The following is an 18,136-nucleotide window of genomic DNA, read 5'->3' on the forward strand; positions in this document are numbered from 1 at the left end:
AAAAGAAATGCCTTTGAATGTACAATTGTTTTGTACAGGTGCATGATCCTGTTCTTTTCTGGAGGTACTCTTTAGTAGGCCGTGTAAAAGGTGTCCTGCAGTAAGCTTATTAGCACATTACCTTAAGCTACAACTTACTATGACATAGAACTTCTGCATTTTGAACTATCTCTAATTATATGTTAATATGTAAGAATGCCTGTCAAAATCAGACTTCATAGTGTTACACACAACTGTTCCAGGATCACATTAGCACAATACTTCTGACTCTCTATGTCAAAGTATAAGCAAGATACCAATTTTCAAACAACAAAAACATTGTATAAATTGCCGTTTTCGAAAATACGCACTACCAAAAAAGCATGATTGTTTATAGTGATGTAATTAACGTGCATTGCCTCATCAATTGTGCCATAAAACCAAATGGAAACATGGCTTTCTAATGCATATATCTATATATTTAATGAGTGTAATTTAGGACTCAGGCATACAAGCAAATTAGTCCAGTCTAATGAATGTGAGTTGTGTGGTAATAACCATGGACATGCACTTGGTTCATTACAAATTCATGGGTTTAATTTTTATTATGGAAGTTTAAGCTAATAAATTGCATCCTCATTAGGGGAAGTGAAGAGTATGCATGCTATCCAGTAAGACTTGTCAGTTGACGTGTGATAAACCACTGGCTTTTGTAACTTCATTCTTTCAGCTGGTCTTCCATACATTGATACCCAGTTTTGTTTAATATATCTTCACATTAATCTACTTGTTTTGAAGATGTTAGCTTCTGAGAAAGCTAGTTCTTTCTTCTATGTTCGTTGTCTCAGTATATAAAGCTTTTTCCATCAGACTTTTCTGGCAATGAAAATAAACTGAAGTGGAGCTGAGAGGAGCAAGGAGAGAGGAACACAGAAATGTGTTGCAAGCTTACACATGTCCAGTATAACGGGCCTTGGGTTTAGACTTGGGTCCTGCATACACCCAATGTTTTCCAGTAGGTTATACTTTGAGCATCTCATTCCTCCAGTTAGTTCAGAAAAATCCATTTTTACACACTCCTGCTTTATGGGAGTTCTATGTAAACTGCCAAAAGCTGAAGAATAGTCTGAACTAGTATCACGTGTTTAATTATTATTAGCTTTTGCCTGTTGATATTCCTACCTTTTGAGCTCTTCTTCCCTTCTCTCTTTTGTGTTCTGGAGACTGAAAGCTAGACTCTTCATTTTGCTGATGTCAGTGAAACTCAGCTGGGAAAGGACTTTACCAGACTCTGTTGTAGCTTTGGTTTTTTGGATTTTGATAGCAATTGTTATGTCTTTATTTTTTTTTAAATAAAGTTATTAAAGTTTTAGATGACGCATTTTAGGGGGCAATTCACATCAATTCACAGTATTATCTCTGGCTCAGTTGTGTGAGTGAAAATGTGGAGATTCCAAAATAGAAGAGCAGCTCCTCCTTTCCTGTTTGCTAAGTTTATGGTGACCCCTAGGCTCTTGCAAATGGTGATCCTGTTTTCCTTCCACGATATTTCTTTCCAGTCTGAAGCTTTTTTTTTTTAGTATGCAGGGAATGCAGAAATTGTTTAGCATTTTCACTTGACGCACTGAAGCATCCTTCAGTAAAGTGATGAACAGGACTTAAATATTTTAAGGAGCTGGACTTAATACATATTTAAAGTGAGCCTATTATGCACAGACTTATTCTGTATGTTGCAGCACCTTGAAGCTGTTTTTGAAGTTGCAAAATAATTTGTTTTAACTATTTTGAATAGGAAGATCTTGCAGTATTTCTTGTTGATTGATGCTGCTAAATCCATTCAACTAATTAGTGTAGAGGTAGAACCAGTATTTCTTCAGTGTACTGCAGTCTGCTCATAGTGGTAAAACTGAAGACCTTATATAGCTTTGTGATAGCATTAATTGAGGAAATACTCCAGACTGCTTGGATGAAATACATGTAGCTAGAAACCATTTAGTAAGCTATAAATTGTCTTCTGGCTTTTATGTTTTCAAAGAATAATCTTCAGTGAATTATGGCCAGAGTATATGAATCTAAAGTGCTTTGTGATAAATGTTACCTTACTTATCTCATTAATATGTGTGCAAAGTTCTCTACGTCCTACTTAAAACAATTACTAAAATAAATATTTTGAATTATAACATTAATAACCTATAAAGTGGTTTTGAACTTACTTGCTTTAACAAATGGCTTTAATATATACTGTGTAGTACATACACAGTATACGTACAGTGACCATGATGTGATGCTCTTTTGCAATGGGTATGTTTAAACTTGCATTTTAAAGCAGTTACTGAATTGTGAGCTGCACTGAGATAGGACCCTTTCATATCTGAGAATTTTCTGGACTCACTGAAATTTCCATAGACTTGAAATGGCTTAGTTATATTGACAAAGGCTGTACATGCATGGCAAACTCAGTGACTTAATCTTCAGAATGCCTTAATCTTTTTGTGATTTTAAATACAGAATCTTAAGTATTTCCTCAATTTCCTCATGAGCAGTAAGAAGACCATTGTGCATAGTACAGGTGAAGTTCAGTTAGAGGAACAATGAGGAGGTCCTGGTAGTGGCACAAGCAGATAAAATTATCAGTGATGATAGAAAGAACACTTCAACCCACATTTTATTAGAGAACTATAAACTCTGAAATGATTGGTGCTGAGCTGATGCTTCATTACCTGCATCTGACAGGAAGATTTAACTGTACTAGATATGTGCTTGTGCTGAATTTCCTGAACAAGGACCAGATTCTGTATTTAAAAAATAAAGACAAATAAACCCACTCCAGCATTTCCTCTGGTATCCCACAAAAGGCTTACAGTATATATGCAAATCAATGTACATGGCTACAGTATTTAATAAGATCTTTCTGTCAACTCGGAACAGGTGGCAAGTATTATGAAGTAATGTGTATTTCTAATTATTTCCAATAAGAGTCAGGTTTGCCCAGCTGTTCAAAAGGTAGCAGTCTGCATGCATGTTTTTTCAGTGCAATATAACATAAAATATTTGAACCTCTTGGAAATTGGTACAAACTTGTTCTTCACAGCAAGGTACTTTTCATTTGACATCTAATACTAACTATTCACGTTTGTAAATGAAGGCATTCTAAAACATTTTTTCAATGCATAGATTTTCTTGTTTTTTATTATCTTGATCAACACAAATGTATTTGTTAGTATTTTTCTGTAGAATACTTAACCCATAAGTTTGCAAAAACATTTTAAAAAATTAACTTAATGCCTACTGTAAAGTCAAACATGGGCGTTTTTACAGCTATTTTAATGATATATACACTGCATTTCAATGGATTGAATATTAATTTGGGAAAGAAAAGTAAAATTATCCATGACTAACTTAAGACTGAATTAATTAAAAAACTAATTGAACATATTAAACATAACAAATATGTAGCATTTCAGATAAACTAGTTTTCCGTGATTAGAATAGCACTGCAGTATCTGGGACAAGTACCATATAGGGATATGGTGATCCAAACAAACTTCTAAAAGTAGCTGACATATGATTCCTGAAAAACAGTAATATTTCTTAGTAATGTTTCTCAAATATTTGATTATAAGAAATAAAGTTAGACACATAATCTGTCAAAGTGCCCTTTAAGAAGTAGCCATATGATTGCATAAAATGCAATTAGTGCAAGCATTATCTAGATCCGTACAGTAATAATAATTTTTAAATGTTACTCATATGGTTCTGCACATTGTAATGGCAGAATATGTTTGTTTGAATTTAATCGGTCCACTTAATTGATACACTTACAAGGAAGAATTTTAGCCAAAGAAGTTATGTATTTTACTTAATGCTGAAGTTTCCTGAATAAATATTTATGTATTTCTTTTCATGATGCAGAATATAAATATACTGGTAAGCTCATCAAAATTATGTCTTTGCAGGTCGCGTGTATGCTGTCTTGTCCAAAAGAGAAGGCAGAGTGTTACAAGAGGAGATGAAAGAGGGGACGGATGTGTTTATTATTAAGGCAGTCCTGCCAGTAGCAGAAAGCTTTGGTTTTGCTGATGAAATCAGGAAGAGAACTAGTGGCCTGGCCAGTCCGCAGCTGGTGTTCAGCCACTGGGAGGTAAAAATATCTATTCACTCCATCTGGTTTGGTGATCTATTTCCTGTAGATGTGGCAGACTGGAATAATAAGTGGGAAAGGTTAAGTTTTGGTCAAGACATTTGATTAATTCCTTTCTGAAATGAAGAAGAGAAAAATAGCTTTATATTAGTCTTATGTCCTTTTATAGATACGCTGTTCAGGAATGTATTTATATTGTTTAGATGGGATGCTTTTTTATTTCAGTAGAAAGTAAGTCCTTCACAAATGAAATGGATTCTTCATAAATGTGTTTTCCTGAATTTTATGTGTCTTTTTTAATGAGTTCTCTGGTAAAATTGTTTGGGGACTGGAAAAAAAAAAAAAAACCAAACACAAACCAACCCCAACCTACCACTAATAGAAAATGTAACAGTAAATCTAATGCATATGAAAGTTAACCTTTAAGGCGTTAGCAGACACCTAGGTATTTTTTTTTTTTTGTTCTTATATATTCCAATGCATATTTTGATACTTAAAGGCAAAGGGAATAGATTTCGTTCTTTCAAAATTGAGTCTGGTGATAGTCAGTAGAGGTGTCCTCAAAATCATTCCCTTTCGTCATCTTTGTCACTTAAAGAAATGAGGTGAAAATGAAGGTATAAAGGAAATATGCAAGTGGGAAGGCTGATAAGGAGTGTCATCAGCTGACAGTGCACTGTATTTTGTTGCTATGATGTGGATAGTAGGTCTTCAAGGAGAAATATAAAAAGCTGTAAGTCAGAGTTCCTTGTTCAAGACAAACAAACCTGCATTGTAGGCTTCTCGGAAGACTCCACTGAAGGAGCTAAATATGGGTTCAAGGGCAAGAGTTAGTGGGTATAAGCTTTTCACGTGAAATTTTTAGAATAACTGAAGTCTAGGTTTTTCTGATGGTGTGGGTTTTTTTGTTTGGTTGGTATTTTCTCTTTAGTCAGGTGTTCCTTTATTTGGTGTTAGGACCACAGAAACTTTTGTAAATGGATTAGAAAGTATTTTGTTTGTTTTTGTTTCATCTTTGGATTTATTTTGTGACCTCAAATGTCAAGTCTTTGAGTACAAACAACTGCAGATTTTTGAGGTCAGTAATACTCCATGCAGTTGCCAGCTATGGTTCGTTTACCACTGTTTCTGTCAGATGTATGTGCTGTTTTTTCACATGATGTGGATTCTTCCTCATTTCCTGTAGCTAAATTGTCCTAATAGGTAGTAGTATCTGTTAAATATTTCACTGGCAGTATTTCTTTGTTAGAAATTTTAACTGCTTTAGGAATTTTATGTGGATGCTAATGGAAAAGGAAGATCTCTGCAAACCAGCTGAGTCATGTGCTATCAAAAGAGTTGGGAATCATTGAAATAGCACACTTGGGAAAGTACATTATTTTTTCCTTGGCAGTGGTACCTTACTGGTGTTAGAAAATGCAGTGGACCAGGGACTTACCTTTCCTCCCTCATTACTGATTCATTTAATCTTCTTGTAACTAAGTCTGACTTCACAGAGAGCCACGGAAGGGAAAAACAGAGCTACACTGAAAAAGAAAAAAAAAAAAAAGGCAATCCTCCATAGATGGTATATGCACAAAAAAAATAGATAAAGCAACAACTTTTTGAATATAGGGATCTAGGTGTAAGCCAATAACAGATTAGGTACCTCAAACCAGTGAGTGTTGGCAGTATTGCATACAATAATCTTGTCAGTTTTGGATGTTCTCATCTGAAGTGCAGCTGGTGAGGTTTTGTGGCTTAACTGGTCTTTTGTCTGAACAGCCTCTGATATCAGTGCCCTAAAGGAATATCAGTCAGAACGATGTTAATTCCAGCTAACCATTGTTTTGTGCCAGTTTCTTTAGGATTTGTAGCTACTGTGTGCTCCAGTACTAAGCAAAAACATAAAAACCCCTTGCCTCTCTGACCTTCCCTTTTATCCCCAAACCTCAATGTGTATGTTCACTCTGTCAGATGCTACGAATTTCGCATAAGAAAATGTTCACATGAAATTATAGATATGCATAGGAGAGGGAGATTTGAACAACTGTCAACATTTTCTAAAATTGACCCTCAAGAGATATTATAATTACAGCTAGTATATTACAATGCAGTGATAGTAGGAAAAAAGATTGTGAAGCCAATCACCTTTCCACTTGGCAAACCTGTTGGTGGGGTGGGTTGGGTTTTTTTGTCACATTGAAAGTCATGCTCGCATATTTTTGTGACAAAATAAGCCTTTTACTAAGCTACTAGCAATGTTGGCTCTGTGCAGCGATGGCACAGGGAGTGCATGCTACTCTCACATCAGCAGAATTGCTAAATAAATACAATTTTCAGAATCTGTAGTGGTGGTATGACAGAGAAGCCAGAAAAAATAGGTTTGTGTCTCAGATCACATGAGTAATTTGTAGAGCTTTTATCTGTTTCTTTTTCCTCTTTATATTCTGCTAAAAAACAAAACAAAACCCCCAGATTAATAAAAAAAACCCTATCGGGTTTCATCAGGTATTAGGCATGACTTTGACATTGCTACATTACTGATGAGTTATGATGGTAAATGTATATACATGATAAACAACAGCATTTTATTTGAATCCCAATTATTTAATTTATCATTGTGTAAGAAAATAGGATGTGAACTCTCTCTGTGTCATCTTATGCTATTTTTTCCTTAGTGCTAAAAATGGAAAGGGTGTATGATAGCTACTTAGTTTTGTTTTGCTTTTCCAATGTTACCCAGTGTATGGTTGCTGCTTTAGTTATATACTATCTAAACCCTTCCATGACATTCTGAGTGAATTCTGTGTTAGTGGTGTTTTCTCACTGTGCTCAGCTCATTAGCTGAGTACCTGGGACATGTATTCCTCTACACAGATTCCTTCTAATGTATTGTTATCCCCATTTTACAGATAGTGGAATAGACATTTCTTGGTATTTTTAAACTTTTAAACGTTTAATCTTATGGAAATCACATGCATAAAGTATGTTTGAAGAAATGAGGTTTGAATTAATTTTTTTATTATTCTTGTATTTCATTAATATGATCTGTGGACTATAAACACAGGAAGGTCAATGATAGAGCCTACATTTAAATGAAGCCATTTTGGTCTCTGTGGAAATGAAATTACCATTTTTTTTTCTTCAGTTAATGAATGTATTTTGTATAGTTCAGAGTGCTCCAGCCCCAGGGGATGGAGCAATACATGTATCGAGGTCTATCTTGTCAGATACTCCTTTTTTATTAATTTCTTCTGTCACACTTATACAATTTATTCCTGCCTGTAGAGGACGGCACCAAATAACCATTAGTGGGAGATTTCAGTTTGGTCCCAGTTTAAACAAATTAATTTCAAGAGTCAGCCAAGTATTTTCTTTTATGATATCCCTAGGCAAATGTTAAATGTATTGGGTTTACGTGGCTATATTTTCTTAGATTTCAATATAAACTTTTTTCTGAATTCTTAGTTTAAAATATATAACTTTGGGATAATTATAAACTCCTTGTATTTTTTTTAATCCTTGAATTAATAATACATCTTCAATTAGTGTATGTTTTTGCCTGAGCCTGTTTCCTTTGTTCTCTCAATTCTTGCAGTTACATCTTTCACTCAATCATGTCATTTTATCTTAATCATAAGGTTCTTTGAACCAGAAGGTATTTGTGATTGCACAATGCTTAGAATAATGGAGCTCCAATCCCATTTGGGAAGTCTGTGTTACAGTAAAAAAATAATGCATGTGGGTCTAGTCAGATGCTGACTGAATTCGCAGCAAGTGCAGAAACTGTCAGACATCTACTAGTTGTAAAGTTGTGAAATGCATAGTATTCCTGTTGCGTCTTTTAAATTGCATAATGATTGGCTGTTAGACACACTTTTATTCTTGGGGGGGCATGGGCAAACTGTAAACACATGTTGAATCTGAATTCTTTTTCAGTATCCCTTCTAAGTAGAATAGTATCTAGAACATGCTTTAGGGCTCTGGAGAAAGGTAAGAGAAGGACTGCACATAATAATTGGTAGGAATATGAGGCATTCTGAATCTGGAAGTTTTATATTCTGAATTTTAGTTTATTCCTTTCAAACTGTAAGTCATTTTACAACTCAGGAGATGAGGGCTTAATGTAGAAGTTGCTGGATGAGATTGTTAAGCCTGCATTAAACAGGAAGCAGACTAAGGTAATGAGAGAGACTCTAAGAATCTGTACTAGGTTTGAACTGTAACTTTACATACATCATTGTGCCAGTGACAGTTTAGGCATGTAAATGAATTCTAGGAGTAACCTGGAACCTTTCAAATATGGAAAGCTCATTGTATTGCCCAGGATATCTGAAGCTAATTAAAATAGTAAATAAAAGTGGTAGTGGTGTGGCTTTAATTTTCCCTTTCAATACATGTTTCTTAAGTAATAGGAAAAAATGCAGCAGTAGAGCCACACATCTCCTTTTTTTCTTTCAAATTCCCAAATTCCTGTTTGTAGCTACTGACTGAAGTCAAGGCTAAAGCTCAGCTGTCACTGATTGAGACACAAACAAGGATGATGCTCTTGAGCTGAAATAAACTTCTATGAGTTTATTTTATAACTAAATGTGTAAATGTTCATTATTGCAATATTTATTGGAAGAGGAGTTCCTCATATCTGACTTCAGGCATTTTAAAGCCTTGGCCATCCCCTTTATATATTGTGAATGGGATATCTGAATTATGAAATACTGTTGGATGTTCATTTTGCTTGTAGGGAATCTACGCTCCTAATGCATCTCTGTACGTTAAACATCTGAAGTTTGACTGCAGGTTATTCTGTATCCCCTTAAACCTCCTCTCTCTGAAAGAAAACGCGGAGCTATGAATCTGATACTTTTTTGGATTTTTGAAGCTTTTGGAAGATGGCTATGGATACAAAATAAGTGAACTTTACTGTTGGGTTTATAACTTCCATCTCTCTTGCTTGCTCTCTTTTTTTTTTTTTTTTTTTTTTTCAGTTGTGTTTTTGCCAGACGTTGTAATATACAATCCAGAGCTGTTGAGAGAAAATACTCTGAAGGAATACAGAGAGAAATAAAACTGGGAGGTTTTTCCCAAGTTGGTTATGAAGAGAGCAGTCTGTTTTCATGCTTTCTTTTAAATGCCTGTATGAAAGTAGATATAATAATCTTGAGAAGAAGATATATTGTGTTTATTTCTTTGACGCATAAGTTGGTCTATAGTGATGCAAAGTGGCAGCATTCTGTGAAGCCAAGATTTGGCTACAAGGTAGTCAAACAACTGGTAAAAAGGGAGGCTGAAAATTAGTCATTGTTGTTTTTTTTCTTTCAGGATGTGGTATAGAGATTAGCTATTTGTAAAATAGGCAAGCTGTTACACAAAGTATTTGGTACAATGTGAAAGTTTGTGTTTTAACAAAATAAGTGTGACTTGTTTTTATTTTGAGAATGTTTATGTGTAGGTGCTTCTGTAAGATTCTTTAGCATATTGTAGATGTTTCTCCTCCCACCCTCTGCTGCTTAATCCTCATCCCCAGCATGATGTTCTGTGGAAGTGTTTCAGGTGCTCAGCACTTCCCACAGTCACTCAGTACGCCCAAGCAGGAAAGGAGGTGATATCTGCTTTCCACTGTGGTGGAATGGGCACAGCAAAATGGAGAATTTGAATCTGCAGAGAGAATATTCTCTTCCTTTCTGAACAGGAAGCATTTGGGGCCTGTAAGGGTTTACAGAGGAATAAGATACCTGTTATGAGAGGGTTTTTCACTGAATAAAACCAGTAAGACCCCATAGTTGGTTAAACAACAACCAAGAAATGACAGAAACTTGCAGAATCTTTCCTTGAGATTTTAAGTTGTGGTTTCTTTCAGGGACAGGCTGAGATCCTGGCTGCTTTGAAAGCAGAATGGCAAAATTAGTAAGTTTTTACCTATTCTTCAATTGTATATTGCTGAGTGAAAGTATTTCAGTGCTGTAGTACAGAAATTGCTTTAAAAATGGTATTCGGGCTGCTCTACATTACAGGTTATGGGAGCTCCTAGTCATACGCTAGCATCAAGCTGTTTTACCTGGAGTTGATGGAAGGCAGCTGTTGATGTGGAGATTGCTTTTGAAGTTGCCAAATGTCATCTTGCAACACTGCTCTAGGATCTATATTTTCTTTCACATGGAAGTAAGGAATGACTTGGAAAACTACCTGTCAGTACAGGCACAAGCATGGTATGTGTTAGGCGGTAGTGGGCTGCCATGCTGCCAGCACTGCTTTCCAGACTCTGTAGCTGGTTGGGTTAAATACAGGAATTAGCCAGACACTGTGTACCTTTGCATTGCACTGTGCGTGAAACTCAAGGAAGGGCTTATTTACAGAGATAATGGGTCTTTCTGGATCTGAGGTCACAGGAGTGTAGTCAAGAAATTAGCCTCTATCCACTTTTGAGATTGTCATATCCTCCCTGCTCTGTTCCACATCCCAAAAATGTACGAGGCATTGTTTAGAGCCCACCCCAATCCACCTGACCTCAGTCTTATTGGGTACCCTGCCTGGTGTTCTCTGTTCTGGAAGCACACTACCAGTACCCAAATGGCCTTGCACCATTTGGTTATGTTCAGTACAGAAGCACTTTTACAACATTACCCAGCATATTACTGAAAACCTGGCAGGTAACATTTTTTCAAGGTTACATTTCACATAAAACTCTGCAAAGTTCTATCATTTTACCTGAAAGGTAGAGGTAATTTCCATTTGATGGGGCTGCTTCAGACATCTAAGACTGCATATCAGCTGTACCCTTTTAGTTGCATCGTCTATGTCATTGCTAAGTGATGGGCACCATTTGAACTGTGAATGTTCTTGAAGTATCTTTCTAGCATCAGTTTTTCTTAGGTAGAAAGGATTGTGATACACCAAAGCCTGTGTCATCTTTGAAATTGTGCATAAGAGTTCTGCAATTTTTTTTTGAAGAACGACTTCTGGCATAATGTTTTTCTTGGCATGCTAAGGGCTGCTTGTGGTAGTGCCCAATCACACTGAATTTAGTGGTTCTTGGGATTTCTTACTAAGCAGTTCATGAGGGCCATAATGTTGCTTGCTGGTCTTAAGATCTTCATTGGACAGTGTAAGACTGCTCTTTCTATTCATGGTCGAACTAAAGAATTTTCCATACTGATGATATTTGGCTCAAAAGAAATTTTTTGTCCTCATCAGGCAGTAAAGACCAGTAGGGGAAATGCTACTAGGAACATGGCTGTGTTCCCGGTTTTGTCTGACCTTTTGGATGAACTAGGCAGATCCCTTCTGTTTTGCTTTTGATGCTTCCCTCAACCTTGTTTTGCATAATTAGGCTGCCTTAGGCAGAGACTGCTTCATACCATCATTTTGTGAAATACACTAGACAATGGGACACAGATCACTATTGGAACCATCTGGGTGCCACTGAAATGCAAATAATAAATCATCCTCAAATTAAGGCTTAAAATTCCAATTCCTCTTGAATTGGAAGTGATCTGTTCTAACTCAAATCTTACTGAAAAGTTTGATTAGCTTATATAATCATTTGCAGAATTTAGTACACATTGTATTGTCTTCCAGCATTAACATAGTACACTCATAGTGTTTGTATTTTTATGGATTATTTATTACAGGTATTCAGATTATGTCTCTGATAAAGATACAGGCATTTATTGTTTGAATAATTAATGTGGAAGTTGTTAGGCTAAAAGAAAATGACAGCTGTTTTGCCTATGCTACCCTGCATGCGGTTACTAAACAAGTCTTATGAGACTTCATTGTTTGGGTGTGTTGGTTTGAATAGTTGTGACATTTAATGAAACATCTTGCTTTAGAATGATTTCTTTTTCTCAGGAACACCCTTGCACTTACAGTATTTGAAGTAATCTGTTCACTTCTTTTGAAATACCTAATCCCAGCTGACTTTGTTATAAACAGTGTTTTATTTATACCTAGAGTGGGCTCATAGTTCTGCAGTGAGCTATGGAACACACTCTTCAGCATGTATTTGACTGTTTCTTTTCTTTTAACTGTAATGCCATTCTAGTGATTTGTTTATAGTCATACTTTAAACAAATTCTATCACCCAAGACTTTTATAAAGTAGATCAATGAACATATTGTTAAACAATACTATTAAGGAACGCTTCCATCACTTAAGAATTGCGTTTGCAATAACAGATTTAAGAATTGTATCAGCTGCTGTGCACTAATTCATTTTACTGTATTGCATTTCGTATGGCTGCATTTAGAGAAAATACTTTTTCTCTAATAGAGTAAATGCTAGTCCAGTGATCCACTACACAAACCTTGATTTGTAATTCACTTTTTGAAAGAAATTGTTTTCAGAAGAACCATGGGGATGTAGCGTAGAAATATTTGGTTGTGTTAACTAGGAAGCAGTAGCTGTCTTGCTGCTTTGTCGTGCATGCTTTGGAGGAGTAATCATGTCTTTGTTCTGGGCTATTTGGAGTCAAGGCTGCTGTTGTCCCCATCAGATTATTCTGGTGTTGAATAATAAATAAGCATAGGCCAGTGGCTAGTTTATGCTGTTGTGAAGAAAAACTCCCAAGTCCTAGCAAAAGTTCCCGAAGAAAAGGTACACTGAATTTCCCAGTTATCAAATCGCACACAGTGTGGTGGTATATTAAAATGCACTTTACCATTGTGTCATTAGTTTTGCATTGTCTTTCTCCTAATATTGGTGGTTCTTGATGTTACACTGGGGGTATAAACAGTGTGGCTGTGATAATTTTCTTGTCACCCCTGCTCAGTGGTTCCCAGACACACATGGCACACAGGCAGAATGAGAGAAAGGTGGACAAAAGACCTTTGGTAGAAGCTTAACTGAGTCACTTAAAGATTTTTTTCGGCTGTGAAAGGCATGTTATTTTGAATTTCCAGTTCCATTTTGATTGAAGTTTTTGTTTAGGAGTGTAACTTTTTGAAAAAGCACTGTTAAGATGCAATCACATTTCTGTTTTTAAAATTAATCTTAGGCTATATGGTTTAGTTTTGTACTGAAAAATTAGTACGTGGAAACATCTAAATAATTTTAAATTAAAGATGACATGCAACATAAAATAACATTTGTGGGTGTCTTTTTCTGCTTTGATCCTGTGAATCTTCCAGGATCCACAGTACATGCCCTCTGTTAAATGGTTACATCGTATTCCAGAAGGATCAGTCCATTTAGAATCTAATTAATCATTTAGGACTTTATCCAGACAAAAACTCAATTTCTGTCACAGATTCCAGAGTCATCCCTATGCTGTTCCCATGAATACAAACAATAGCTCAGGGGCTAAAAAGCTTCTCAGCTCTGATTCCAGGAAACCCAGACCCACCATTCTGACAACTACTATTGTAAGCAAATTGATGACAATGCTTTTGGAGCATTATACGGAAACGTTTTTTTTTCTTTTCCTTTTGCTTGCTTGCGCTGTATTAACAGAGTATGGGGAATGATGGATGCCACCTGCTATATGCATTTACTTTGATTCATTAATATGATGTGAATAGAAGAGGGACAGTCTAGTCTGTGCCCTCACCTTCACTTACAGAATCAGAACTTTAGAAAAGAAAACTTCTGACTTTTTTTTTTTTTGGTATCACTGTGTCAGTAACACCTCCGTGCGGTTATATTAGGGTTACAGTAACATGGCTATTTGCTGACTTCTTAAAGGAGATGCACAGCTGATGCCCCAAGTTCCAGCTGACTCAGTAGAACTGACTTCCTCTTTCTTATTACTTGCCATGGTGTGGTAATACAAATAGTGTGTTCTAATTAACCTCATCTTTTGCAGTGTGTCCACACCATTCAGATAGGCATGATCCTCTAACAGAAATTTTCAGATGCCATCATAACTCGTTCTAGAAGCAGTATGTAGTGCCTGAATTATTTAGACAGGTTGAGAAGCAAAGCTAGGTTCTGAGGTGGCTTTTAAAACCCAATTTATGTCCCTTTACAGTGCTGTTCTGCATCATGTAGCAGTACAAGGTTCACTCAGGATTCTGTAGCCCCGTGCTGCAATAAGTTTGCAGTTTACTCTTGTTGGCTGCTAAATACTAAACAGTACGTACATTTGGGCCTCCTGTTATGTTGGCTTTCCTGAGAGCTAGAGATACCTGTTGAAGCATAAAGAATTATTATCAGTAGAAGTAGTATCCAGTGCAAAACTTCAGTTAACAGGAGTAGAACAAGTCTTTAATAAATTATTGAAAGAGCCAGTCTGTCAAACCTGGGGATTTTTTAAAGCATCCATCACTGCAGTATTTAAATATTTACAGGTAGATTAGATCACTAAATTCAATTTTGTATACTTTTGGACTCCTCTGTTGTATTCATTCTTCAAGAACCACTGTTTCACTGTTTTTCTCTGGGCATAACTTCTGGGTGTTAGATTTCTTGCTGATGTAAAAAAAACTTCATCAAAGGGGATGGTAACAGCCTTTAAAGTTATCATAGTTTGTAGCTGTATAATCTCCCACAGCAGTACAGTCTGGAGCAAATCCATTGAGCATGAATCACCTTTTCTTATTCATGTGTTCTTGGACTTCGAAATTTTTGTTTGTTCAGCTCTTTAGGCAGATTTGAATGGGGAAGTCCATGGTGTTTGTCTATCATTAAGATGTTCAGTATGAACATCACTACAACTTCATCAAGTCAACATGCAGTTTTTGCCCAAAAGTTGGAAAAATCCCAGTAGTCTTCACTGCCTCTTTTCTTTATTTCTAATGTATAAAAGAATGGTAAAATTTTCAAGCTCTCCAAGAGTGAGGACCGTTCTTTTTGTATTGATGTAAGCTTTAAGTTTCTAGGCATTGGTTACAAGGCCCTATACAAGACATCAGAACGGGTATGACTCAGGCAGATTCTTTTATGGTTAGACAGTCCTTCTTACTTTCATGTTAAAAATAAATGTAGAAACATTTGGAAAGCTAAGTTTCGTACTGTTTATTTATGAGCTGTGCTTGCTTTTGGTTTTCAGCCAGACAACCCTGTGCATAGTCATTTCCCACCTAAACAATTGAGATTGGATGTTACTTTCAGCACAAGTATTATTCCACTTAATTTACCAGCATTGAACCTACAATGTTAACCTAATACAAAATAGTAATCTTCTGCCATAGTAATTTTCCTAACTCCCCATAAAGTGTAATTTGTTTGATTGTGTTAGGTGTTATTTAAGATGAGGTATTAAATTAGGACTTTACAATTGTTGATGTTTCTGGGGAAAATTGTCCATCTTAAGCCATCATTTTTTAATTCCTGTTCTTGCTAGTTTGTGTAACTTAAATAAGCATCAGGAAATTTTGCTTAGTTTGAAATATCATATGGCAATTAAAAGTATTTGTTGGAAGAAAAGGTTTGTAACACTAAGCTAAAATTGGTAGTTTAGGGAAGTTTGTTCCCTCCTTGTCAGTTATTAATGTTAGTGCTAGTATTATATATTTCAGAAATTATTATAGAGTGATGTCCTCAATTATTGTCACAACTATCATGATTCTTACAGTAACTAATACTTGTCTGCACTCCTTTTTCCATGAGGATTTTGTTTAAGAAATGGATATAGTATTACCTTCGGGTTTTTTAGTAAAAATATATTACCTGTAACTGCATCTTGTGAGGAAATTACAATCATTTAAGTGAAAAAAGTATTTTTGAAATTTGCCACAGAACCTGAGTAACATATATGGTCAATTTCATTCCTTCCTAATGCTCATTTTTAGCATTCTTGGAAGGTGACCTTTTTATTTTTCACTAAGTTCCTTAGTGCTCACTAACTACAGTATTTTTTACTCTGTTTTATGGCTAATTGTCCACTAATGGGATGGAAAGTTAAACCTCAGGACTAAAACCCTACACAATTTTGGTTGGTCACCCAGACATCAGTTCACTAAGGAGCATTTCTCAGATTTGATTACACATACACGTTATATGAGCTTAAGATTTGATGATCACACTTGATGACTTAGTAATTTCTTGTGCCTGCAACAGTTTAACATATGAGTAGAACTGAGTTGGATTCTTAGGAGCTTAGAATTGGGGGGGGGAGGGTGTCTCCTGTATCTTTAGGTCTTAAAACATTTACTTGGAAAGTTAAGACTTCTTAAAGTAATACAAGAGTCACTAACAGTAACGGAATAAACTGTTATCTTTGGCTAGCTAATTAAGCATTAAGCCTAGAATTTGTGTGAAATGTACATAGTCCAAAGGTAGAGAGTAAATATATCTTCTGACTTTCTTGGGGAATTAAAAATGTTGTAGCTTTGCTGTGCAGGATAAAATGAGGAAAGGTTTTAAAGACTTTGTAAGATAACTACATCTTTGACGTACTGTCTATGGTAGCCTGAGAAGTGTGGGGTATATAGGATGAACTGAGGATAAAGACATGTCCAGTTATTCTCTGATCGTGTTAGATCTGAAATCTCTTCTAGAGGAGGGCCCCTGAGATATTAAGCTGCAAGAACAGCTCTGCTAAATAAATTAGCACCAGAAATAATGATTTTTAAACCATCTGTCGAACTCATAGGGATTGAAGAACGTCAGGAACAGAAATAAGCAGAAACCTTCAGTTCTTATAAATTCTAATAAAATCATAGTGACATAATATTCTAAATAAGGAATTCCTTCTTGAAAACTGAGACTTTTCTGAATGTTATTTGGCATTGTTTGCTGACTGGCACTTAAATTTGTTTTTAAAATTGCGTGTGCAGATAAATGCAACTGAATTTGAAAAGCTACTGTGGGCTTCTTATGACAAGTGCTACATAGTGTATCTTAACTCTTGTTTTCTGCTTAAATAGTTAATTGCAGGCTTTCCAGAAAACTCTTATCTGCTCTACTTTCATATTTCTCTACTTCAGAGATTGATTCCTGAAATGTACTAATAAACCTTTGTACTACTTTACTTTTTTGTTTGTTTGTTTTTATAGATCATTTCAAGTGACCCATTCTGGGTACCAACCACTGAGGAAGAATATTTGCACTTTGGGGAAAAGGCAGACTCAGAGAACCAGGCCCGCAAGTACATGAATGCAGTAAGAAAGCGAAAGGGACTTTATGTAGAAGAAAAAATTGTGGAGCATGCTGAAAAGCAAAGAACTCTCAGTAGAAATAAGTAGCTGTGTCTGCTTCCTTTCTCTCCTGACTCAGCTAAGTGCGGGTGGATTATTTTCTATGCAGCAGATTCAAAATTTCATCTGGACTTTGTTCTTTGACACCACTTTTCTTACTTGCTGTAATGTCTGTGGCTTATGTTTTAATAAACTTAAGCCTTTCCAACTTTTATACAGAGAAAATAGTTTATTTATTTAAATAAAATACAGGCATATTCCTTGTAATTGGTCTCAATTTTTAAAACATAGTGCCCTATTGAACTTTCTGTCACAGGATTAGGAACTCCTAATTTAATTTGTTTCTTTCTGATTTGTCGGTTGTAATTACATTTAGAGCTGGTTAGCTAGTTTGTTGCAAATAAACTATGCACTGGATTTAGCTCCTTTTTGACTGTTTTTAAAATTTATTTTAATTTCTGTAATATATTTGTACTCACCAGTACTTTCTGTAGTTACCTATATGCAAATAGATGTAAGCCTATTAGGAGTTTCTAAACTATTTGTTTTACTCTGTTCATCATGTAAGCAATCCTCTAAAGCTGTAATGTATCTTCTTTAAATCAGAGGGCAGGCAAAAATAGCACATGTGGAAGACTAAGCACTGCAAACCAAGCAAGGTTTGTCTTTTTTCTCTCCTTAGAACACATCTTATTAAAAAGTTCCTATGATTGTCTTAAGCTGGCAGCTGCTGTCTCTGAACTAGGCACACAGCCACCTCTGCCAATCCTGTGTGTTTACAGACTCTTGGAGAAATTTCTACCCATTCAGCCTGTTGTCTTGAATTCAGTGAAGGGAAACAATTGCAAAAATATACAAAATGTCTTGCTGTTTGCAGGTGTCTAGGATGTAAAAGGCTCCAAAATGATTCAGACCAAGACTAGCAGGAAAAAAGCCCTCACAGGGTGTAAGTTTTAGTTAA

The 18,136-nt window shown here is 35.8% G+C and overlaps 1 protein-coding gene across 1 annotated transcript in view; it reads left to right on the plus strand.

Moving 5' to 3' along the window:
- EFL1 (elongation factor like GTPase 1) overlaps nucleotides 1–17,596 on the plus strand; it is an 81,281-nt gene extending 63,685 nt beyond the window's left edge. The window contains exons 19-20 of the mRNA XM_069798388.1: nucleotides 3,936–4,120; nucleotides 17,035–17,596. Coding sequence (XP_069654489.1) covers nucleotides 3,936–4,120; nucleotides 17,035–17,223 — 374 coding nt within the window. The 3' untranslated portion in view covers nucleotides 17,224–17,596. The remainder of the gene's footprint in view (nucleotides 1–3,935; nucleotides 4,121–17,034) is intronic.
- Nucleotides 17,597–18,136: the final 540 nt, after the last annotated feature.

The sequence above is a fragment of the Haliaeetus albicilla genome, chromosome 12 (genome assembly GCF_947461875.1).
Source record: "Haliaeetus albicilla chromosome 12, bHalAlb1.1, whole genome shotgun sequence".
In the NCBI taxonomy this organism is placed as follows: domain Eukaryota; kingdom Metazoa; phylum Chordata; class Aves; order Accipitriformes; family Accipitridae; genus Haliaeetus; species Haliaeetus albicilla.